Genomic DNA, 26,958 nt, shown 5'->3' on the forward strand with positions numbered 1-26,958 from the left:
ATTTAACACACTCTAAAGAATGTTGGGTTAAAAACCAACCCAAGTTGGGTTAAAAATGGACAAACCCAGAAATTGGGTTGTTTGAACCCAGTGAATGGACCCATTTAAACAACCACATTTCTGTGTTTGTCTATTTTCAACCCAACTTGGGTTGTTTTTAACCCAGCATTTCTTAGAGTGCATGAAAAAGTTGACATAACTCAAACAAAGTTTATACAACTATTGACCCTAAGTTGAGAAAACTCAAAAATGTTCTGCAGCTGGTTGCCTAACACTTTTACGTTTTCTCAGTTTTTTTTTGTGTTTTTTTTACAATGTACCCAATACCCAATAATAAGCAGTATATAAGGAGCTCATTGAGGTAAAAGTCATAGTTAATAGTACATATGTTCCCCAAACTAAAGTGCAACCAAGAAAATACATTTTTCACATTTTTGCATCGCCACCAAAGCTTTTCCCACAGCATTCTCCTGGTTCTGATCTCCAAAGGTCGTCACTGCCCTCCCACGCCTTCCCACACTGCCCCGCTCTGCCCTCCCTGCCACCCACTCACCAGTCTGTCCAGGCTGGTGCCGGCTGCCGTGGTGGGACGCTCTTCTGGGTTGAGCTGTCTGAAGCGACTGCTGAACACATCCGAGATCCCGCGGGCAGATCGGCCGATTCCAGCTTGTTTGGGATGGCCACATCCTTGAAATATCTATAATTACCAAGTGGGAATGCATCAGCTCATGTGGTTAGGGTATAAAAACAGCTGAAAGTGAAGAATGAAGTGTGACGAGAGACTGTGCGGTGTCGAGGAATGTTCTTGAAGGAGATTGAGATTGCAATTGTTTAGTACAACAATATGGGATGAGTTCAATTCCCAGTGAACGCTTGAACAAATGACAGTGTCAAAAGTTGAACGCAGTGTAAGTCACTTTGGATAAGCTGAAGGGATAGTTCACCCAAAAAATTAACATTCTCTCATTCATGCTCAATTTGTTCCAAACTTGAAGACAACTTCTGCTGGAGATATTTTGAAGAATATAGGGAACTGAAAAGTTGATTGACTAGCAAGGGGACAAATGATATAAAACATTTTGGGAAAAAAATCACCAAATTCAAACAGGTTGGGAAAAGTTTAAAGTGGAATAAACAATGACAGAATTAATATTTTTGGGTGAAATATCACTTTAATGTGCACATTTTGGGCCTCATTTTGTAAACAATATATGAAACATACTCTATGCAGGTATATGAATACCTACCCATTTCTGTGCATAGTTGCATTTTAAAATGTGTCAACCACAGTTAATAATGCAATACAAGTGCATGTATTCTCAGTGTTGCCACAAGAGGCGCTACAGTGGACATCAGCATTAACTGTTATGAATAAAACTGAATACTGTTAACTGAATAAAAACTGGCTGAATATGTCATTACAGCTACCTGAATAACAACACATCTGGTTTAATGCCAGAGAGATTTGAACGCTGCATAAAGTTATGCAAACATTTATTTTTGTGCACGCATACGTTGCGACGAAATGGAAACACAAATGCGAGATAAGCAATTGCGTTTGGATTTTCTTTTCCCTCTATGTTGTCTGGATTATCATTCCATACTATGATTTTGTCATTGTTGCGAAGTTCATCAGTTTGTTTTAGCTGTAAAGCAGCTCTTCGGAAGTCAATAGTGTCGTTATTCAGCTCAATTCAGTTCAAGTTTTGTTCAAATCTGATAGTTACAGTGCAGTCAAATCTATAAAAACTCTCAAAAATCCCTTTCACAAAGTATCCCATATCTAAGTACCTAAGTTGGCAGGCATGTTAACACTTGCTGAATAAACCAAAAACAATTATTAAATGCTGAAAGATGGATTATAATTACGCAAATACTGACCATTAAGAGTTTGATTTGGAGTCCATTGATCAAATCAAAGGCAAGCGCTTAAAAAATGAGTGACATGAGAGAAATAACATATGCTTTGCATTCGCATGCACGCTCTCATAGGTGCAATGAATTCTGGGAGAGCTGACAGTGATGGAACATTTTAATGCCACGGCTGGCTCTTATGGCAGGATGTTGTCTGCGTTCTGATGTCGGACAATCTGTCACCATGATTATCATTCAAAGTCTCTGGCTGACATGTACACACTGATTTTCATGGCTGCTGTGCATTTTAAATCAGGTCCTGCTTTCCAGAAGCTTTTAATGTAACAGCGGACCACAGCACTCAGACGACACCCTGAAGGCTGCGCTTGTTTCGCTCGTTCTTTCACACCGGCATCTGTGGATCAAGCCACGGTTTATGTTGCGTACTGCCCTCGGTGTGGAAGTCAGCTAGGGATACATGGATCATTTTCCTGAAATGTCAGTTTCTAACAATAGAGAGACATTTCCCTCCCAAATCTTGCAAATCCTTATTCGTCATTGAACCAAATAACAAACATTGAATTCCTTCTGTTGTGGAAGAGATCATGAGAAGCTTCAGTCTTTGATATTTGTGTGAGCATGTCCTTGCATTAATGCTTGCATATACGTGTGTGTGTGTGTGTTTGCAGACATACCTTGGATGAAACTTGTATGCTGTTGTCTTGCATGGTCATGATGGCCTCTGAAATCTTTAAATCTATGGGCTCCATGACGGCCTCGATGTCAAAGGGCCCTGCCAGTTTCTCAGCCACCAGCAGCATGGCATCTGTCACAACACAGACAAAAAACACATTCCCAATCAAGATCTGAGACCTGCAACACACAGCAGTGATGCCATGACCCCTCCAAAAATAGATTCGGATGCTTCTGCAGACATATAGTCAATATGTTCAATCTTTCTCTACTCTCATCTAAAACAATATGCAATACGGTTTTCTTCGCTTATCCACAGTAATTGATCTAAGAAAGTCAATAATGTTTGCTTTAAATAATTTCTGTTATGCAATCAAGCAGATTATGCAAATTAAAAGCTATACTCTCACAGTCTGAGCTCAACAGATGACAATTAACATTTATTATCCTCAAACTAACACCAGTAAAGCAGATGAAGTGTCCGACAGATGGACTCATGGTAAATATGAGGCTCAACAGACCCTCAGAAAGCGGCACGGCCTGATGCACATTAAACTTCCCGTTTTTCTGATCCACCCCACAGAGTTGTATATACGACTGTCGCGCGGGCATAAAAACATGTAATGTATTGATTCAATTAGTGTCAGAGGATTGATTTTACCCTTGAGGTTTTCCCCTTGCGCTCGTATTTTGAAGTCTTGAGACGTATTGTTTCTCTATAATGTCCCTTGCAGCTAAACAAACGGAGAGTCATTATGTGTTTCTCGCTGCGAAAGACAGTTTGTTAGAATAAGTAACACTGGCAGGGCAGTAATGTGTACATTTCCCTCAAAATCACCCTGGAAAATGGGAAGATGCCGAAGAAACTGCTCGTGTGCTGTAATTAAACCCTTGATTTGTCTCAGCTGCTGCATTTCGCATTGTTTTTCCTGTCAGGTGACGTTTTTAACAGTGTTTTTCCTCATAGTCACATACTGGGAGCCAGCAAAAAGTTTGTATTGCATGATATTATGCTAAAAGCATGTAGGCTTTTTAATGTTGGGGGGCGGGGGGTGTCTAATGCTATTTCATGCATTCGGACTTCTATGAGTTGATTAACATGCTAAACCTTGGACACAATTTAATTTCGTTCGGGTCATGGGAGCCCTTTGTTTTTAGACACGAGATCAACAATGTCACTAAAGAAGTGTGTTTTTGGTTGTGAGGGAAAGATATCCTTGTTCAGTTTCCCAAATATCCCAGCATTAAGGGAACAGTGGATGCAGTTTGTTTTTTCCGGAGCATCCTTTAAAGGAGTACTTCAGCACTGGGAAGATGAATCTGTATTTAAACTGGGTCCTCAATGTAGTAGAAATGTGTAATTATTTTTGAATTTGGTGCCTTCTAGACTGAGAAAAGACAAAAAATGTATTTTTGTCCCATGGGGATGAAAGACTACAATTCCCAGAATGCTTCGCTGCCCTATGAGGCCATTCCCAAAGCCACCAACTTGATTACAGTGACTGAGTTGAAGAAGACACTACAATTAAAAACTGAACGTGTGTGTTCAATATAATGAGTGAGTCACCGCGCGAGTCTCACAGCACTGAGCACTAACTGCACGAGTGAAAAAAATGAGCTGATGAGGTCTCGTGATGAGAGCTGAGGTAATCACGACTACACTCGCAGCATACATTCACAACGCGAGTTCAGTCTGGCACGCGTTTCAGTTCATGCCTTTGCAAGCTTAACTTTCATAGAAATTAATTTGAGAAGTTAAAAGACTTACAGTGCTCACCATAGCTCCGTTTAAATGAGTGCCTGCCAGCTGAGCTCTCCCTGCGAGCTGAGTGTAATCTCCCCTCCCCCATGCGCAGATTCAAAACATGCGGTAATGGCTCCCTCTGCTGGCTGTAGTCTTTAGCCTTTGGCCAAACGTTCCTCCTATGATGCAAATATCGTCAATTTGCATCATAGGAGGAATTTTTCCAGAAATAAAATGCATAAATCTCTTGTCTCAGGGGGATATGAGGGGGGAAAGCACAATCATTTGAATACACTCCAGGGTTTCTACTGATACAAAGCCATATGCTAATCGCTGAAGTAACCCTTTAAGCACCCTTTAAGTGCATATAATGTGAAGAACACCAACGTATAGTGAATCGAGATCCAGGGATCATGCCCTGATGTATTGTGTGAGTGTTTGTGACGCTTTAGCTCCGCCCACTACATGCCTTCACAAACTCTGATGTTTTGAAAGAATCGGTGCAGCGTATCTGTCTTTTATAAATCTGATAAAAATACAGACTCTTCAGAGATATGAAGTATCAACAATACTCTACAGGTACTCAAGATTAATATGAGACTGGCAGAAACTGTTGTGTACCCTTTAAATAAAAATAAAATAAAAAAAAACGTTTCATAAGGACAGAAGTGTGTAAACAGCTTGTGAAGTCACTGCTCTAACGGATGGCATTTGTAGATGTAATGCATCTCATTGAAGTCAGAGTAAAACTATTCAAGCAGATAAAACACTGAAATGTATTAATTAAACGTGGCTCTATGAACGCTTCGAAATAGCAGATTTGTAAAGATTTTCACAGTAAAACTGAGATGCAAATAAGACTAACACATAATAAATGAAGAGCTCTAAAGATGTATTCATATCTGAGCATAACAGCTTTAAAACTAAAAAGCATTTTGCTTCACTTAGTGACCGATCCCTGGATACAATTTCACAAGTTTTATGCATTTTTTAAAAAAAAATTTGCAGCACAGAGCAATTATGTTAAAAGACCATTAAAAGTGTCAGAGAGATACTGAATGTACTTCTACGATAACAGCCTGCAGTGAAACAGATAAGCCCAGAGAAGGTCCGAAAAGTGTTTCCTCAGACATCATATTTGAGATGTAGTGCATAACTTTATGGATGATAGCACCATAGATATGTATAAAAAACATATCAAAAATGTATAAAGTGCATATCACATGCACGCGAAAAACAGCGTATCATATGCATGCCAAAATGAGTTTTGGCGTATACATTCCACAACATTGCACACTCGTACTATTTATACGCATTTATGTGTGGTCGGGTTGGTATATGTATACATATCTATGGAGAACACAACATTACATCTGATTCCTGATGAATGTAATCTAAGTGCTGCAGAAAATCCTAAAAAATATGTTAAATATGTTAAAATACCTCTACGTGAACTGTCCTTACAGCGGAGCTACATAACGAGATGCTACAAAATATTACAATATAAAAAATAAAAAAATATAGTTACATTTTAAACTAATCACAGTGACACCTGCAGATGATTTAAATTACTGATCCAGCGCGAGGAAAGGAAGAGCCGCAAACAGCAAAGAATCCAGCCTACCACTGCTCCCACCAAAGTAGGCTACCCACCACGGACTACACTTGCAGCAAGTGCTTATTCAGCCACAGCCGGCGCTGCTGCTCCACAACTAAGTAAATACTCAGGTGCAGACTCCATTGTCTCTAGAGACAGAAGGATGCCAACAACAATGGTTCAAAGGACTTTACTTAATGTTAAATTAAATTATTTAATATTCATATTTATTCAATATTTCAATAATTTAATTAATATTTTAATACAAATATTAATTGAATAGTGCACAAATATTATATATATGCATATATATATATACAAATATATATATATATACACTGTAAAAAATTTTTTGGGGTTTTTGTTGGTTTAACTTAAAAAAGTAAGTAACCTGGTTGCCTTAAAATGTTGAGTTTATTGAAATTAGAATTTTGAGTTGATACAATGAAGGAAATTTGTTTAATAAATAAAAAATCAAAATATTATTGTATCTGAACCACATAAAAAAATTTATACATCATGAAAATAGCACTATTTGGCATGTTTCACTGCGTCATCAGAAATAAAACACACACAGTTACCCAGTATGCTTAAAACATCTTTTAATAATATTTTAATAAAGGTTGTCAAAACTGTTATAAGTAAAAAAAAAAAACACAAGATGTTAAAATGTAAAAAAATAAATAAAAAATCTATATTTTAATGAATATTTTATAACAAATATTAATTAAATAATAATTATCATATAAAACATTTAATAATAGCCAAACAACTGTTCTTAGTAAAATACAAATGAGATGTCAAAATGATAAATGAAAATATTTAATATTAACTACATAATTTAGTAAATATTTTAATAATTTCATTAATATTTTAATGCAAATATTAATAGAATAATTCATAAATATGATATATAAAACATTTAATAAGTAATAGCCAACAACAGTTATTAGTAAAATCAATAAAAAATAAAATAAAAACAAAAATAAAAAACACGAGATTGAGATTGACAAACCTGTACCTTTGTGACTAACAATTATCATATTACTAAGGGTTCAAATAAAATATTTAAATACAAAAGAAAACTTTTGCGTTTCATAAATATGTGTTTTAATATATTACTGGTGTGTTAAAAAAAACTGGTTTAAAACACATAAACATAATGAGATAGAAAATATAAGAGTATTGGCTGCATGATCATCCAAATAATGCAGAAAACTCACGTTGTTTCAGAAGGCCAGATGCCACCGATCCCTGCCGTGCAGGACCTTCATATCAATATGATAATATTACATATACAGTACCGGGGCGCAGTGAAGAAATAAAATCAAACCTAGCCTGAAGTATTCCTTTTCACAGCGTATGATAACTTATTAATGAGCGCCATATATAGAAGCTCATGCTGAATTGTTAATTATGGAGTCAGTTGAGTGAGAACGGATATCACATTGCAAAGTTCATTTTATGCACTTGGAAAAAGACGTGAGCAAAATTTACTTGCCTACATTATTCATTATCTGCCGCCACTTCCTTTCGGTCTCATAAAAAGGGCTCTAGTTTTCATTATCGCACTCTATTTCTGTAGAACGGAGGGTGACTTTAACAGGTGATAGGATGAGGACGAGAAGCTGTGGTCCATCATCACCGCTGAGCGAATGGACCAGGGCACAAATCGATGCTGAAGACAGATGATTCGCCGATCTCACACTCATGTCATTAAAGCTCGGTGTTATTCATTTGCGCTCGCATGAACCTATTAGAGAAACCCGGAAGATGGCATTGATCTGTGCGAGCGGCGAGAGAAAAAGCATTTGATCTTTTCATTAGGTTCCACCACTCATAAATGCCCCTGTAAGAAGAAGCATGATGGATACCGAACAAAAGAGGGCGAGAAGCGTGCACAAAGACCCGATTTAAGACCTGATTGTCAATTAGAGGTGCATTGTGGGAAAGCTCGTGGCGAACAGGTGACCACGGGGTACGGAAAGCCAACGCAGTGGCGCGGTTATGGCCACGTATATTTAAACTCGGAAAGCTTTATTGATTATAATGTGGGTCACTCGCTGGAGAGCAAGCTTTTTGAATGAGCTGAAAACTGAACTTGATCCTGTGATGGATGATTAACGCTCTCTGATTTCTGCAACGCCAAGTGATGCGCGGATCCACTCCACTCTAAACGCTCTGTTTTTCTCCTCACATGAAGAACTGTCTGGGTCATATCTCACAATCAAAGATGATCAAAGAAAGCCATTGTGCCTCTGGGATTGTCACTCTTTGTCATTGCTGTATTAATGAACATCATCCTGCATGGATTTGTGCATGTCATTATAATATGAACGATTAGAGTCACTGCAAACCAAATCATGTCGCAGATAATAAAACCAAGGTGTCTGGATGTTAATGTTTCCTGTGGATCCTGTGCGTACTAATTGTGCAAACATTACCCACAACCCTGTGCTCGCTTTCAGCTTTATCAAAGGTGTAATAATATCAAATGTGTGAGGCAGAATGTTTCACAGCTATTTAATTAAATTAACCTAACAGTGAAATAATGGGGATTTTATATAAGACTATTAAACTCAGAGCAAAAAAAAAAAAAAAAAAAAGCAGTTGTGACCAATTCATAATGTGTGAAATGATATTGTGATATTATAATATTATTGAGATATATTGTGATATTACTTATTTTAAACAACATGCTTTTACCTATTAGATTCTCTCTCTCTCTCTCTCTCTCTCTCTCTCTCTCTCTCTCTCTCTCTCTCTCTCTCTCTCTCTCTCTCTCTCTCTCTCTCTCTCTCTCTCATAAAAGCTTCTACACTGTAGGAAATGAATTTAGCCATATGATAAATGATCAATTAAAACAAAAATAAAGATTATTTTAAATACTAAAAAGTACGTAATACTGTAGGCAATGGATGTAATTATATGATAAAATGATAAAAGAAGGGATTTTTAATAAAATGCTATAGCATTTTAACTGTATAAAAACAAACAAACAAACAACAAAAGCTTCCAAAGTGCACAAAATTAATGCAACTATGGTGAAAAAGAAACAAAACAAATAATTTTATAAAATGACTAATTAAAAATGGTGCCATACTACACTACATGTAAACATATGATAAAATTATTTAAAAATAATACAATAAACAATTATAAATTACAATAAAATAAAAGTTTCCATAGTGCACAAAATTATTGTAACTATGGTATAATTATAAAATGAAACAAAATAAATCAAAAAAGCTTCCATGCTGAAGGCAATTATAAAATAAAATAAAAAATAAAATAAAAAATAGATACAATAAAACAATAAAAGTGTAATAAAAAAAAAAAATATATATATATATATATATATATATATATATATATATATATATATATATATATATATATATATATATATATATATATATATATATATATACTTAATACTTTTTTAAAATAAAAAATGCTGTCAACACTGGCAGACTGTCTCATTGCATTAAAATTATGCATTTTTCAGTTAAATGCAAAGTATACAAATTGGGACGTGGCATACAATTACGACCCATAGGCTCAAATTTCACTTCCTGTATCTGTGCAGTAATTAAAAAATACAATTCCATGACGACTTTCTCCGTTCCTTCCTCCAACATCCCCTTCAGCTAATATCAGCGCTCCGACCATTATTAATTACTTGTGTGCATTAGCTCCCCCAAACTGATTCAAATTCACACAGAGAATGACAAAGCTCCATGCATATGACACTTATTAAAAGTGCTTTCTCCTCGCGTGTCCTTTAAGGCTTTAGACGCAGCCTGTGAGGCCTGAGTTTAATCACGGCTCTCTCCATCTGTGTGAATGGACCCGCAGCGCAGCGGCCCGGCGCCTGCCACTCTCTGTTTGGACCTCGGCCTTTGAAGAGCACTTCTGTTTGTTTACTCGGAGGACTCAAATTGCCCGTGATGCTTGGTTAGATTTCCATCAGGAGCTCGCTGGAGGTCAGAGAGGAGGTCTCGGATGGGGACTGTGAAGTCTGAGTCGAGCAGCTATTGCATTCAGGTGCTCTTTTAGAAGCCACTCATCTTATAGAGATTGACCAAACAACTGTAGATTTAGTGTTTGATAGCTGAAGGTGCGCATATCACGATCAAGTAGATTTCATTTTTAAATAACAAGATATGATATATCATGGGATATATTAGATCTACTCAATATTATTTAGTTACCAATGCCAAACTAACAAAATCTGTGAATCTTGCTATTATATATATATATATATGTGTGTGTGTGTGTGTGTGTGTGTGTGTGTGTGTGTGTGTGTGTGTGTGTGTGTGTGTGTGTGTGTGTGTGTGTGTGTGTGTGTGTGTTTTTATTCTTTTTTTCCATATCATAATTATGCAATTCTGTGCATAAATGCTGCTGTTCAAAAGTTAGGGGTCAATAAGACTATTTAAGATAAAATAAATGGTTTTATTATGAAATATTTCTATTTCAAATTCTATTCTTGAGACTAGTATGTAAGACTTTTTTATTCATTACATATACACACAGACACACACATTTACATATATATAAGTGATTTCTTTTTTTCTGGAAAGAGAGACTACAAAACAAAAAAACTGCAGTCAACCATCAAGGTTAACATTTTTCCCCTTCTGGCAAAAATAAAATGTTCAGGGTGAAGATAAAAATAAGGATAAAAGATGGAGGTGGAAGGAGGCTAGGGCTGCATCAAGGGATTTCACAGACAGGAAGTGTTAAGTACACGGGGCGAACCCCTCGGCATGTCTGCCGTGAACTGGACAGCGGCACAGCTGATGGCTTTGATTCTGGGAAACATCGGTTGAACCGCTGTGCAAAGGGCTGTCCGCGTTTGTACATAATCTCTCATTCGGGACGATCAAGCTGTTCTGTTGACACAAATAACTTTAGAGAAAATCCAAATTGAAACATTTCAATCAGGCGGCAAAAAGGCAATCGACGTCTGATTTGTGACTCACAATAGAACAAAAAACAGAGGATTTTACATTTTGCAATGAACAGAATAATTATCAGTTAAAACTTCTAAATGATATATTTGGTTGAAACTATAGGGCGGTTTATAACCCCATAAAGCCCATTGTTTCATATTCGAAATGACCAAAAATGATCGAAACTTTGCTGAAAAACCTTACTCCATGCCTTCTGTCCTCTGACTGATACCTGAAACTTTTTTAGTCAGTAAAAAGCCTTCAGCTGGTGCTTCATGTGTCTATTGATGTGAAATCTTTAACATAAGACACTAGCCTAAATCCTAAAACACTTACTGGACAGAAACAAGATGAAGATACTTGATTATTCATACATTTAAAAAATAAAAAATAAAGTTCATCTGTAAGTATCAACCAGGCTTTTGAGGATCTCTCAATCATTGCATTGCATGTTTTAAAACTACAGAGCTTTGATCATAAAACTAGGCTTTAAATATGATCAATCATTTATTAGAGATTCTGGGCCCCATTTTAACGATCTGAACACATGGTCTGAAACTCGCGGAGCAGGAGCACTTAGGGTGAGTCCGAATCCATTTTTGCTAGTTTAACGACGGAAGAAAAAAAAACACCGGCCCGCCTGGCGCATGGTCCAAAAGGGTTGTGTAACAATATCCACTGAACGCAAGTGTACCAATGTTCAGTTTATTATTCAAAACGTGAACATACAAAACCAACCAAACTAAAACATGACTCAAACCAGAGTAGACTTGAACAGACTGAACTTAAACATGACTTGACTACTCAACAAACAATGAGTTACACGGACAATAAGACATGTGGCAAACATGAGGGCTTATGCTGCCTTCACATGCTCTCAGATTTATCGTGAATAAGAGTTTGCTAGGTAAAAACTACACATGAACACCCTCCCATTTCCCAATTTGGATGGGATGAGCTCATAATCACGACTTCAGAAGTGGGAATTATCAAATATCTGATAGCACATGTAATAAACACTCATAAACAGGAAACACCTGTGAACAATCAAGGCGATCAACCAATCAGAACATTGCACATAACCAAGGGAAGCACATGACACGATTACATGAGGCCACGGGAAGCACATGACTAACATGTTCTACAATAAATCAGTCAAAAATGTATTTATTTTATATTAGTTTGTATTTATCTCTGCTTATGATTGAAAAACCAAAGTCTTATGTTTTTATATGAAACAGTTGTATAAATTATCCCAAATTTCCAATCAATTACCATAAATTCCCATTAAGTTTGCAATATACAGTCTTGTTCAAAATAATAGCAGTACAATGTGACTAACCAGAATAATCAAGGTTTTTAGTATATTTTTTATTGCTACGTGGCAAACAAGTTACCAGTAGGTTCAGTAGTTGTCAGAAAACAAACAAGACCCAGCATTCATGATATGCACGCTCTTAAGGCTGTGCAATTGGGCAATTAGTTGAAAGGGGTGTGTTCAAAAAAATAGCAGTGTCTACCTTTGACTGTACAAACTCAAAACTATTTTGTACAAACATTTTTTTTTTTTTTTTCTGGGATTTAGCAATCCTGTGAATCACTAAACTAATATTTAGTTGTATGACCACAGTTTTTTAAAACTGCTTGACATCTGTGTGGCATGGAGTCAACCAACTTGTGGCACCTCTCAGCTGTTATTCCACTCCATGATTCTTTAACAACATTCCACAATTCATTCACATTTCTTGGTTTTGCTTCAGAAACAGCATTTTTGATATCACCCCACAAGTTCTCAATTGGATTAAGGTCTGGAGATTGGGCTGGCCACTCCATAACATTCATTTTGTTGGTTTGGAACCAAGACTTTGCCCGTTTACTAGTGTGTTTTGGGTCATTGTCTTGTTGAAACAACCGTTTCAAGGGCATGTCCTCTTCAGCATAGGGCAACATGACCTCTTCAAGTATTTTAACATATGCAAACTGATCCATGATCCCTGGTATGCGATAAATAGGCCCAACACCATAGTAGGAGAAACATGCCCATAACATGATGCTTGCACCTCCATGCTTCACTGTCTTCACTGTGTACTGTGGCTTGAATTCAGAGTTTGGGGGTCGTCTCACAAACTGCCTGTGGCCCTTGGACCCAAAAAGAACAATTTTACTCTCATCAGTCCACAAAATGTTCCTCCATTTCTCTTTAGGCCAGTTGATGTGTTCTTTGGCAAATTGTAACCTCTTCTGCACATGCCTTTTTTTAACAGAGGGAATTTGCGGGGGATTCTTGAAAATAGATTAGCTTCACACAGACGTCTTCTAACTGTCACAGTACTTACAGGTAACTCCAGACTGTCTTTGATCATCCTGGAGGTGATCATTGGCTGAGCCTTTGCCATTCTGGTTATTCTTCTATCCATTTTGATGGTTGTCTTCCGTTTTCTTCCACGTCTCTCTGGTTTTGCTCTCCATTTTAAGGCATTGGAGATCATTTTAACTGAACAGCCTATCATTTTTTGCTCCTCTTTATAGGTTTTCCCCTCTCTAATCAACTTTTTAATCAAAGTACGCTGTTCTTCTGAACAATGTCTTGAACGACCAATTTTCCTCAGCTTTCAAATGCATGTTCAACAAGTGTTGGCTTCATCCTTAAATAGGGGCCACCTGATTCACACCTGTTTCTTCACAAAATTGATGACCTCAGTGATTGAATGCCACACTGCTATTTTTTTGAACACACCCCTTTCAACTAATTCAACTAATTGCCCAATTGCACAGCCTTAAGAGCGTGCATATCATGAATGCTGGGTCTCATTTGTTTTCTGAGAATCTACTGAACCTACTGGTAACTTGTTTGCCACGTAGCAATAAAAAATATACTAAAAACCTTGATTATTCTGGTTAGTCACATTGTAATGCTATTATTTTGAACAAGACTGTATATCCAAAATTCAGCTTAAATTCCTCAAAAGTTTCCAGGATTTTCCTGAAAATGTTTCTCCCCTTTGCAACCCTAGTGATGACTGATATTTATATCATTTTATGTAAGCAGTGCAGTCTGCTATAATGTTATAAAGATCTAATTGATTTACATTATAAGCTATTTTGGCCATATACATATCAGCATCTGAACCAAACTGCATTCGCATTTTTTGCTAAATTTGGGTCTCTGAATAAAACTTAGGTGAACCAAGAGTATGAGCGCTATATTTTCCTATATCAAACTATATGAACCATAAATAATTGATGAAACATATTCAATAAACTGTTCCATTTAAACGATCAAACTATCTAAAATATTTAATATGTCAGAATTTAGAGGGTTAAACAGTAGATCATTGTTTTACACGAGCATACCTTAAAGGTGTCATGAACTGACTTTTTAATTTGTTACACTTTTGTCTGAGGTCAACTAATGATGTCCGTGTGGTTTTTACATTCAATTATCAACTATCAACTAATAAGTAATAGGCTATTTTCTACACTGGTTTTGAGGCTCTCTCCAAAACGTTGGGTTTTGATGGGCGTGACGCACTGGAGACTTAGAAGTAAATGCCCATGGCTAGGATTGGATAAGGTTTGCATATTTAATGAGCTTCAGTTCCCCTGTCAGATCACATGAGGGAGAGGAAAGAATGAGGGAGAATCGGCAACCGGAATGATTCTCTCGATTACAGGGCTCGTAAACGTCTTTATCAAACAAACACAATAATTTATTTCTCATCGACCCACGATTAATTGGACTATTATTTTTATATTACACACAGCCGCAAGATCGGACGATATAAGTGCGAACCGCACGCAATCAAACACACACGCGCGCCGCCCTTCAAATATCAAGACGAGACTCGAGAGACAACAGATCAAGAACGGAATATAATGAGATTTTGATCGGCCTGCCGGCCTTTGCGAGCCCTGGCCCATACGTGTCTGAGTCCAGCGTGCTAAATGTATGTTCTGTTAGACACGTACACATAAGCAAAACGATCTATAACAATGCAATACTATTACATATAAAAACACGTTTTACTCACATAAGTGTGTTGCACCATTCCTGTCGGATCCAAATCCAGCATCGACCAGAAGTGAATGTCTTTCGCAACGTGAGCTGGAACTTCATTAAAAATAAAGTTCAACCACTCATTCCTAATATTAGGTTCAAAAGGAAGCTTATGCAGCGACTATGTTCTTCCACAACCAGGAATAGCGCAAGATCTTGCTATCTTCCTCAGCATGTTTATTGTTGTTGGCTAGCACGAGCCCTCCATGAGTCGGTGGGCGGGGCGACAGGATTAGACGCGCGGAAGAGGCGGTGTTTCGTCGCTCACTGATGTCAGTATAAAGCACAGGACCGTTTGCTGAGCCTGGTGTCTATAAAAGCTTTTCTTTGACTAACAATGAAGTTTTCAGCTCTGAAACTTTCTTTGATATTCTTATATCACTATGACCTTTTATATATCAAAAGCTCAAGGAAAAGTTGATTTCTCAATTCATCACCCCTTTAAACGGTGTGTCTATTCACACCAAAAGCAAATAGTGTGCCTTGTTGGAAAGTGCTATTCACACTAGCTCTGCTTAACAATGCCTGGCGTTTCCAAACAAGATTTAAAACAAAACACTTGTGATTGAATGTCTTCAGTGGTGTAGTCTGTAAAGCGTTTGGATCATTGTTTTGACCCGATCAACACGGATTCGAATCCGCCTTTGGCAGAGCTCTCTCTTCTCTCTTTTCCCATCACATATCACTTTGGAAAGGCATTTACTTTCAATAAAATATAAGGAAATGTTCTAAAAGTGTAAATAAAGTACCAAACGAAAGGGTTTAATTATAATAAAAGCATTTATTGAGTAGAGTTTGGGGTCGGTGTAGCGAGGGCTTTTATTGTCCCGTTAAGGCGGCATCCAGATAATATTTGAAATAAATATAAATATAATCATTTACACTCTATATTATCATTGCATCCTGTTAATGTACAACAATACTGAGGTGTAAATATATTTGCATGTATTTGTCAAAATAAATGACATGTAATTACTATTTACACATATTCCAAAGAACTGCTACTTTTATATGGTGTAAATAGAATATATCAGTATTTTTATTTGGTAAATAGCATCTATCACTAAGAAAATGTGTTATTAGAATCTAAATGTAAGTGTAAATAGAAACTATTTGCTATTAACACTTGGTGTAAATATCATCTATTACAAATAGCCGCTGCCGACATTAAAGCGTGCATGCACTTTTTCCGGATGCTGTAATTATGTCACTATTCAATATGCAATGCATCGCAATCTCATGAATACGTGAGACGAACTAAAGAAAGAGCAGCAGAATAACCACTCAAGTGCTTTTTTTCTTGTGTCGGTATCAGATGTTACATCAACAAAGCATGTCAAGTACTGTCATCATTTCCCACTTTATTATGAACACGCATATCACAGAAAAATAACAATTTAAACTGCGCCAGACTGCGTCCCGGAAATGATCCTGCGTCCCGGAACGCACCCGCTCAAACTGGGCCTGAGATGATTTAATTAGCTGATTCGGACAAAGACGGAAGTGGATTATATTCAACAAATTTAACATGAGCCAAACATCAGCCGAAAAAGCTGTGACTGTGTAATTGATGTAATTGCTTCCTAACTGAACCTTAAAGTGAAGAAGCGCAGCTGCAGCATTCATGACTCTGAAACGCTGAAGACGTGACGTCAAAGTGCTGACAACCGTTGTGTGAGTGTTTATAAAAATGTGTCTTAGAAAACAAGCCGTCGCAAAATGACACAGTTGGTGCTCTTGATGGCAGATAAGCGTCTTTTGACATGTCAGAAAGGAGAAAAACACTGCAGAAATCTCTGACTAAATGCAGGGTTTGTAGACGTGAAAACGAAATAAGGCTTCACTGTGGCATTTCTAAGAAAACGGCAACCGGAGCAGCCCAGCGAACGGACGCCCGCTGTAATGAAACCCGTCTTTATGAGAAGCACGGATCCTGACAGAGATTCTGTTGTAGTGTGCTTGTTTTGGATGAAGACACACATCGGATCCACGCTAGCCTTTAAATCAGACCTGACGGATCTGTAAACAGTCCATGAAAGCAGTGTGTGAAGGCGTTAAAAACCACCGGAATGAAGATTTACATGGTAGAGAAGTTTGAAAGTTGAATTCGGAGAGTTAAAAGGTCTCTGCTAAATTTGACAGCTCAGTTTAAGTGTGCTTTCCCAAATCTAGGTCAGGATTTAATTTTTAAGATAATAACTAGTTTATAAAACTTCATGTCCTTTCCATTGGCAGCTCACAGAAACATAATTCACCAGCAAAATAAAAGGAAACAATAATTACATTACAAGTCCAAGGAGGTTTGGAATAAGGTGTTTGTTTTTGTTTTTGTTGTTTGTTTGTTTTTGCATTGTGACTAATTTGCGTGACTATTAAGGCCTATTCAGCAGCTCAAAACATATGAGAAAGTCTTGCTCTTATTTCATTACTGGTAAGTGTGTTTGTTTGTTTGTTACAGTATTACATTTTTTTCTGATAAATATTTAAGTACATTTTCATGAAAATAATCTCACAACGCAAAACAACAACAACAACAATACAGCTAATCTCAAAATGTACTTTTTTCTTTATTCAAAATTGTATTATTGTTTCTATTTATTTTATTTAGCAAAATATACACTTTTTTATTTATACTTTATTTATAATAAATAAATAAATAAATAAATAAATAACTAAATAACTAACTAAATAAATAAATACATAAATAAATAAATAAATAAATAAATAAATAAATAAATAAATAAATAAATAAATAAATAAATAAATAAATAAAAGTGTATTTATCATTTACAAGAGAGGAAACAAAAGGAAAAGATAAAATATTAAAACAACAACAACAACAACAAAAACAATGTTATTTTATTAACTGTATATAAAACAAATTATAGTATTATGTAACTATAATAAATCCTGTACATAGGAAAATCATTTTGAAAAAAATATATTGATAACTTGCAAAACAACTTTAGGGTCCTTTCACACATGCACGCACGCACACACGCACGGACGCACGCACGCACGCACGCCTACACTGCCCCTGCTCCTACACCTACCCATCACAGGAAACATTCTGCATTTTTATTTTCTCAAAAAAACTCCTTCTGTATGATGATGTTTTCCTCATGGGGACCAAAAAATGTCCCCACAAGGACAAGGATTTTGGATATTGTTTGAACTCACCATAGACGTAATGATTTTTATACTGTACAAACTGTACATTCTCCCCCATTACACTAACCCTACCCCTAAAACTATCAATCATACAAAACTACAAGCATGTTTACATTTTCAAAGAACTAATTTTGTATGATGTATAAGCTGTTTTCCTCACGGGGACCATGAGTGCATTCAGGTTGAAGTCTCCACAGGGATAGAAAGACATGAACACACACATTTACACACTCTAAAAATGCTGGGTTGTTACAACCCATGTTTGGGTTATATGGACAAATCCAAATGTTGTTGTTTTTTTTTAAATTCATTGTTAAACCCAATGCTTGGGGTCTGTCCATATTTCAACCCAAACATGGGTTGAAACAACCCAGCATTTATTTTTATTTTTTATTTTTTTGAGTGCATAAAAGATAATGAAGATCTTTTGGGTACATTTTTGACAAAACAAGCTGGCACATAATTTGATATTACCTTTTACAGAACAGCAGGTCATTGAACTAGATGGTGATATTCAACAGTCCATTTCACAATCGTTCGCTCATAACGTAAAAGCTCTACATCTGTGGGGCATACGGAGGTGTCTGATACAACATCAGATCTCAGCATCTCCAGCCGTCTATTCTCTGAGGATTACATGGGGTGCTGAACGTGGGTTTGCTGTTTATTGTCAGTCTGCATATAAAGGAGTGTGTGGGAGGCTGCTGGATCCCGGCAGGAATAATTAGTCTTTTAAAATGATGGAGCTGTCTTCATCGGCCAAGGACAATTTAGACTTCATCATGAAATAATTACAGAAAGGATCATCAAATACTGTGTATGCTCAGTCACATTCACTCACAGGTACTGCTAAACGGAGCGCAGTATGCACAGAGTTTATGTTTAAATATTACATTTCTCTCATGATGAGCAGCTGTTTACTTTCATCTTCAGTATACAAATGCCGTGCATGCTTTCAAAGGCTTCATGCACACTGTAAAACACGGTTTACTGGGAATCATGGCTCTGTTGGGGAAAATGACTTGAGTGTTGCTGATGCATGCAACTAAAAAGGAATTATACACCGAACCATTGGCCTCTTATATGTAAAAAATCTATTTCTTTTGCGAATTACATTGATAAACATAACTGCAATATACTCCGCGGAACGTGAAAATGCCATATACATTAACAGCTAAACACCCAGAGATTAATGTATTTCAATATGACATCTGATGGCAAACAGACTCAGACCACAGTGAGAGCGCAAACCCTTATGAATGTTAACAGACACTTTTACTGGCGATAAACATTTATAAAAATACATAAATGAAGACAGCTGAGGGGAGTCTGTATCTCGTCTTAATTGTGATGATTATAAAATGATTAAAAAGATACACAAGATACTAATAATTTATTCTCATAAACAACAGGCAATATATACTTTTCAAATACAGAGGCCACCACACATTTGGACACCCTTGGAAAATATAAGCAATGGAATAATGGAAATTAGTCTTTCATTCAAAACATATTCACACACATGCCACTGATGTGCCTTGAAACCAAGCGGCAACCCCCTTCGATCTCTCTTGAAGCCAATCCGGAAGTCATGTAAACTACAATTCTTAATCTGGCCACTCCAAGCTCCAGAAGGAGCAGAATCTCATTGAGCCCCATGTTAAAATTCCCAACTTTACAGCAGCAAAAAAAAAAAAAAAAAAAAAAAAAAACATGTTTACAGCCTGGTACAAATTGTGGTTTTGGTCTATACGGCTAATGTTGACCTTCATGACAGCTGTGAGAAGTTTTTTTTTTTTTATATATATATAACTCATTCGTTTACATTATATGAAGCCTTAAAGTTCTGTATAATTAGGGGCGTGGTTACTTTGAGTAACAGGTGGATAGCCATTTATCAGCCGTCTATAGTCATTGCTTCACCTAAGCTCCGCCCACATTCCACCTCTTTGCCCATTTTCTGTTATCTGGCAGTGAAACACTAGTTTTACTGAGATGTCTTATCCCGTGCGAATTGGCCATTAATATTACAGACGTCCTGAGGTAAAATTACTTTACCCCCACGTCCCCATGTTAATCTAATCCCGTCCGAATAGGGCTTTAGTCAGTACATATATCTGTTAAATTGGGCTCTTGCATCCTATCATAAGATTTAGTTGCAGTTAGTGTCATCAAAAGTATTTAGATATGTATTAGAGGCACTGAAATATCTGAAACGGTTCCAATACTCCTTTTGTGCAGTGTCGATACACCGATACCAGCTGCGCGTTCTCGCTCTCTATTTTCACCAACAGCAAATTGACTTACACCCGCCTCCACTCACTCACTCGTCTCATTCGAATAGTTTGAATAGTGCTTGTATTGCGCATAATTTTAGTAATTACGCTCACACCACTGATATATACAAGTGCCGCTCTCATACAGCTGCCTCTCAAATAGCTTGCGAGTACCAAATTAACTTATTTTCAGCGGAAATGCATGTAAAACGATGTTAAAATGCCAGTCTTGCAAAGTATTCGGGCAAATACAGTCCGTTTTGGAATGCTAGTTGAGAGAAAATGTATGTTGCGTAACAGTATAATGGATCTGCATATAAACTCTTAAAGTGACAGGAGCCTAATAAACATCATATTGTCTGTCATGTTAATCAAAGAACATAAGAGAAAATCATTCGCTGCTTTTGACTTTTTTTAACTTTAATTGTAAGCATTCATCTGTATTTAATTTTTACAATGAAAACTATCGAGTGCTATTTAACATTTTATTCCTTTAATTTCTACAGTATTTCTTACCTGAATACTACTATTTAGACCCATGTGAAAAAAACTTGGAGCTGTTTTTATTTAATTTCTCTCTATATTCTATTGTATTTCTTCTTCTTATTATTATTATTATTGTAAATGTAGTTCATTCTAGCTCGCAAGATGGTGACGGCCAGCTTGTCTCTACTTTAAGCTTCAGGACGGCTTATCGGAATCCTATGGGTGACGTCACGGACACTACATCCATATTTTTTTACAGTCTATGCTTGAAACGCACAGCATTATTCAATGCTTTAATGTGTGGTTCACTGACACTAATGTGAAATCAGATTTCATTTGCCCCAATGGAAAGCATTTTTACACTGTCTGAACTCTTCCCTGTCCACTATGTGCCTTCCACCATGTGTGTGAACAAGTGACTGATTTCAGCCACAGCTTCAGCATCTGTTCAAAATGTAGGGGTGGGGCTTCAGATAATAGAGAGCATGTGATTGGACCGAAAATCTGATGAAAAGCTGAAGTGCAAAGTGATGTCATCAAAATCATTAATCCCTATTGGCAGAAGTGATAAGACTGTTTCCATGTTTTGAGTGAAACTTCTAAATGTGAATTGTGTCCTTGTTTTGGAGTTAGCTTATAGATGACAGAAAGACTAACATATCCATAATAAAAGCCCCTCAATATTGTATTTATTTATTTATTTTTTCATGGGGTTTTTGTCTGATAAGTGATGTAATGTATTCAAGTAATTTATACTTGAATGTGTATAGTCTGTTTTGGTTTTTGGTTCTGTTCTGTTTTTTCTCTGCCTGAAAATAATCAGGGAATTAATGTATGTTGCGTCAAATGAATCATCTCATTAAAATAGACTGATTTGTTAAAATGAATCAAACAGAAAAGCAAAAGTCTTCAAAAACTGTTATGATTTATCTAACATGAGATAGTATTACCAACAATAAGCGCTCGGTGCATAAGCCCTAAAGTCCTTAACACAATTAGTGCTGTTTACCGGCATCTGAAGACGTGCTTTCAGTAAAAGATATTTGGACTTCAGCAGTTACCGACTAATCAGACTCAATTTTCTGAGTTCAGACTTTACTGAGGGCTCGTTGGACCTCGAAAATGAAATTCTCACAGAAGAATATTCACACTGGTCTTAATTGGACAGTTGGTCTCATAAGTCAGTGGAGATTTGAAAGTGTCCCGGGTGGTAAGAGCCACACAGATATTCATGGTTGGCCAGCTGTGGATAAAGTGCTACATTTTAATGATGGGATCGCTGCATCTCTTTCTCTAAAGCTCTTCAGAGCAACGGGAGTTCAATTTGAGCTAATAAGATGTAAATGTATTGGGGAGACTACAGCTGAACCTGCTAAAACATAGCGCATCAGAAAGTCAACACACAAACACAAATATGTTAATACACTTCTCATGCTGCGTTTGAACAAAACAACAGAACATAGCATGTGTAACATGTCGCATGCTTCAATTTTTATTGAGGTTATGGGACATTTGCATTTACAAGGTGAATGCATTTGACCACAGCCATAACAGCAATGAAGATTTACACCTATAAGGCATAACATTATGACCACTGACATGATAAGTGAATAACACTGATTATCTCTTCATCATGGCACCTGTTAGTGGGTGGGATATATTAGGCAGCAAGTGAACAGAACATTTTGTCCTTAAAGTTGATGTGTTAGAAGCAGATAAAATGGGAAAGACGATTAACCATTTAATTGAGTTTGACAAGAGCTAAATTGTGATGGCTAGACGGTCAGAGCATCTCCAAAACTGCAGCTCTTGTGGGCTGTTACCGGTCTGCAGTGGTCAGTATCTATCAAAAGTGCTCCAAGGAAAGAACTGTGGAGAACCGGCCACAGGGTCATGGGCGGCCAAGGCTCATTGATGCACGTGGGGAGTGAAGGCTGGCCCGTGTGGTCCGATCAAACAGACGAGCTACTCGAGCTCAGACTGCTCAAGAAGTTAATTCTGGTTCTGATAGAAAGCTGTCAGAATACACAGAGCATCTCAGTTTGTTGTGTATGAGGCGGCATAGCCGCTGACCAGTCAGGGTGACCATGCTGACCCCGCCGAAAGCACCAACAGTGGCACATGAGCATCAGAACTGGATGTTACTTTGACTCATGCCACCTACCTAAGCATTGTTACAGAACATGTACACCCTTTTTGTGGTGTCTGTGGCTCTTTCAGCAGATAATGCTCCTGCCACAAAGAAAAAAATGTTTAAGGAATGGTTTGAGGAGAACGTCAACGAGTTTGAGTTGTTGACTTGGCCTCCAGATTCCCCAGATCTCAATCCAATCGAGCATCTGTGGGATGTGCTGAACAAACAAGACCAATCCCACCTCACCAACCAGGACTTAAAGGATCTGCTGCTAACATATTGCTGCCAGATATCCCAGCACACCTTCAGGGGTCTAGTGGAGTCCATGCCTCGACGGGTCAGGGCTGTTTTGGCAGCAAAAGGGGGACCAATACAATATCAGGAATATAGGTCGTAATGTTAAGTCCGATCGGAGTATATATTAAAAGTAATTAAAAAATAAAAGTTATTTCTTAACCCTTTTCATTTCAAAATAATGCTTACTTGAATGCTCATTTATCTGCTCATAATATGTCAATACGCTTCTTTTTACATCAAGAGTGTGATTGTCTCACAAGGCACATAAACTGTGACAAACCTCTAAAAACATAACACATGCTTAGTTATAGAGGAGATTGACTTCTCTGAGACAAGCTGGTTTCATCATGCTTCAGGGGGAAAACTGGAAATAACATTTGCTGCTAAATGTCTCTCATTAGCATTTCAGTTCAAACTGCCTGAACCACAAATATGTTGATTAAACCTTTCCTGCAAGAAAACAACCACTTTCCTGGTGAAAAAAGCCACAAACACTTGGAACAAGAACAGCTACACACTAACAGAAAAATGTCCTGGAAGATGGACAGGTTATCACTGGCCAAAAGCAATTACGCAAGCATTCCCAGATCCAAAACCCTTCTGATTTACTATTCAGAAGTACATTTAATGTGTTGCACAACAACCCATATATTGTCTATTCATATCGTATTCTTAGTTATTTTCAACAGTGGAAAATAGATGGTGACGTTCCATTAAATGGCTCGAGGGCGGCCAAAGAGGTGTTTGTGTTAGCTTAACCCGCACGGCCCCGCAATGAGACAAGCCACTGAGAGGGAGGTGAACGCAAACAGCCATTAGAGAGCTGTTTACCAAGACTCAAGCCAATAACACGCCGAGTCCAATGCTCCAATTCAGATGGCAAATATCAATCTCATATATTACACAGACTGAAGACTTCATCAGTTTATGAGGACGCTTATTATGTTCTATTTTCTACGGTCTAGACATTTAACACCTTTCTGTGTCTAGAACAGACTGATCACACTACTTATGTGCCAGGGTGTTTACAAGTATAGTCCAAGGTGCCTCGGAATACACTGTGACACACACACACACACACACACACACACACACACACACACACACACACACACACACACACACACACACACACACAGCATGGCATTACAAATGATTTACAAAAGCTTGTTTCTGACACTGAAAAAAAAAAGGTAATTGGGACTTTTAATCTCACAATTATGATGATTATTATTTTTTTTTTTTTCATGATATAACTGACATTTATGACTTTTTATGTCAAAATTGTGAGTTTATTTCATGCAGTTCTGAGGAAAAAAAGTAATAATTGTGAGTTTTATATAATGCGATTCTAAGAAAAAAGCAATACATGTCAGGTATATGCGATTCTGAGAAAAGAGAAAAATAATGGAAAATTATATAAAAAAAAAAATTTCAGGATTATTAGATGAATATAAATATATAAAATAAAAATATGAAGCTTATTATAATTATGACTTGTTGTCCCACAGAATCGTTTTATATAGCAATACTAAGAAATAATCGAGAGTAAATATCATGCATTTCTGAGAAGAAAAACAAAAAGGTCACAATTATCTTAAAAAATGTATTTTATTTTATATCATCATTCATTTTTCAATCTTTCTATTCATCAAATAATCCAGAAAAATAAAATGCATCAGTTTCCACTAAAATCTAAAGCAGCACAACTGTTTTAAACATTGATCATAATCATAATGTATCTTGAGCATCAGATCCTCATATGAGAATGATTAGTGAAGGATCATGTGACACTGAAGACTGGAGCAATGATGATGAATTCAGCTTTGATCACAGGAATAAATTACACTTTACTATATATTCACATAAAAAAACAGATAGTTTAAATTGTAATATGTCCGATTTTTACTGTTTTTTTTATTATTAAATAAATGTAGCCTTAGTGAGCAGAAGAGGTTCATTTTAAAAACATAACATATGCATATACAAAAAACATCAATGGGTGTGTTTACATGCACACCAGTAAGCTGATAACTCCACAAAATCAGCTTATTGAAATAATCAGTTTTCCCCGTTTACATGCAAACCAGTAAACGGACAACGCAAGTAAACCGTGTTTACATGACTTTATTAATAAAGCGGGTTATTTCCTTGTAGTGACGTCAAAAATAACAATGTCAGCAGGAGATTCATGGCTTATATTATCCCTCATCAGTTCCAGATGCAGCGTTTTGACTTAACCTCTTCTACTTCTGCTGAATGAGATGAGAACACATCTTTACAATTTTCTGGGTCTTAAAAGAGTCTGCGTTTGTCATATGTCCTTATTTCAAAATGCTAGTTTGCTCTGTCTGGGTGCGTTTAAATCTGCTCTAAGTTTGCGTTTGTGTCACCTATCACACATGCACTTCAATTAGCCGGCAGTAAGCAGGTTAATGCGTTTACATGCAGCGCGAAATCAGAGTAAGGTGCAAAAAAACGACCTGTCCTGACCGGTTTATGCTTATGCCGTTTATGACCTTACACCTATAAAAGAAAACGGGTTACCGCGTTTACATGACCATGTTCTTTGTCGGCTTATTAGGCATAATTGGCTTAAGAACGCACCCAATGTTACTAGCAGGCAAACATGATAAATATTGCAACACATTTTGCACAGTTCTATATCAAGGGACCAAAACAAAATCGTATGACTCGCATCTGTGATTTCTATGTGTCTCCACGTGATCTCATGATCTTATCCTGGACAGGTCCTGTCATTCCCTGGCAAAAGATTAAAATGGTTATCACGAAACCTCCGCAGTAATGCGAGCGGTAATCAGAAGCTTCTCCCAACTGTGAGCTGGCCTTCAAGTCCAACTCTCTGTCAAAACACATTCCCTGTGAGCTCCTCTCCACTCTCGAGTCTGAGCGGGTCTTTTCCAGCTCGCGGGAAGAGAGAGGAGGTGGATATAGCCTTCAGCACAGCTTCAGGGGTCGTAGGATTTAAATGACGCCGGGCAAAATCATTTACAAAGTGTATTTTCATAACTGCATATGTATTTGTGTATATGGTTAAAAGAAAACATATGAATCAAGCCCATTCTGCAAACCAATCAGCTTTATATCCTCAGAAATGGTCAAAATAGATAAAAAGACATCTTGTGAAACTAGACAACAAAACATCCCAAAAAATCAAGCAGAAGAAGAAGTGCTTATAAAGGAGCTTTTGCACAAGATTTACAAATGTACAAATGTTCAACTGACAGCACAACCTGAGTGACAAAGCAGAAACGATAGAAACTCTCAGTGAGGGTTTGACTTAAAAAAAAAACACACACAGTTGCACAATCTACAAAATGCCATCTTTCTTAATAACAAACCGCAGGAAGAATCACACCCACTCATAGAGCAGCGGTGAGACGCGTCTATGAAGTGAACACCAGCCGTGTTCGGTTATCTCGGTCCTCGGCTGTTTTTCTGTCAGCCAGGGGTTCAGGATCTGGTTTGTACCTGTCATATCTGTCACCATTTACCATCTGTGACTCAATCACTTGGAAGAGAATGAGGATAGAGATAGTGCTCGCTCAAGTACACCAGCCAAGAGTGAGTGTGTTTCAACATTGGAGGTGAAAGAGATAGAGATTTAAATAGAGCTTTAATGTGCAGAGAGGACGGACAGGACACTCCAGAGACTCAATGAGAGCCCATT

At 37.1% G+C, this 26,958-nt stretch overlaps 1 protein-coding gene across 2 annotated transcripts in view; it reads right to left on the minus strand.

The window, feature by feature from the left end:
• gpc6a (glypican 6a) overlaps positions 1 to 26,958 on the minus strand; it is a 248,045-nt gene that overhangs the window by 53,154 nt on the left and 167,933 nt on the right. For both annotated transcript variants that reach the window (XM_067442225.1, XM_067442226.1), the window contains exons 5-6: positions 2,550 to 2,680; positions 554 to 697 (exon numbers count right to left, since the gene is read on the minus strand). In XM_067442225.1, the coding sequence (XP_067298326.1) occupies positions 554 to 697; positions 2,550 to 2,680 (275 nt within the window). The remainder of the gene's footprint in view (positions 1 to 553; positions 698 to 2,549; positions 2,681 to 26,958) is intronic.

Source organism: Pseudorasbora parva, chromosome 4 (genome assembly GCF_024679245.1).
Source record: "Pseudorasbora parva isolate DD20220531a chromosome 4, ASM2467924v1, whole genome shotgun sequence".
Lineage (NCBI taxonomy): Eukaryota > Metazoa > Chordata > Actinopteri > Cypriniformes > Gobionidae > Pseudorasbora > Pseudorasbora parva.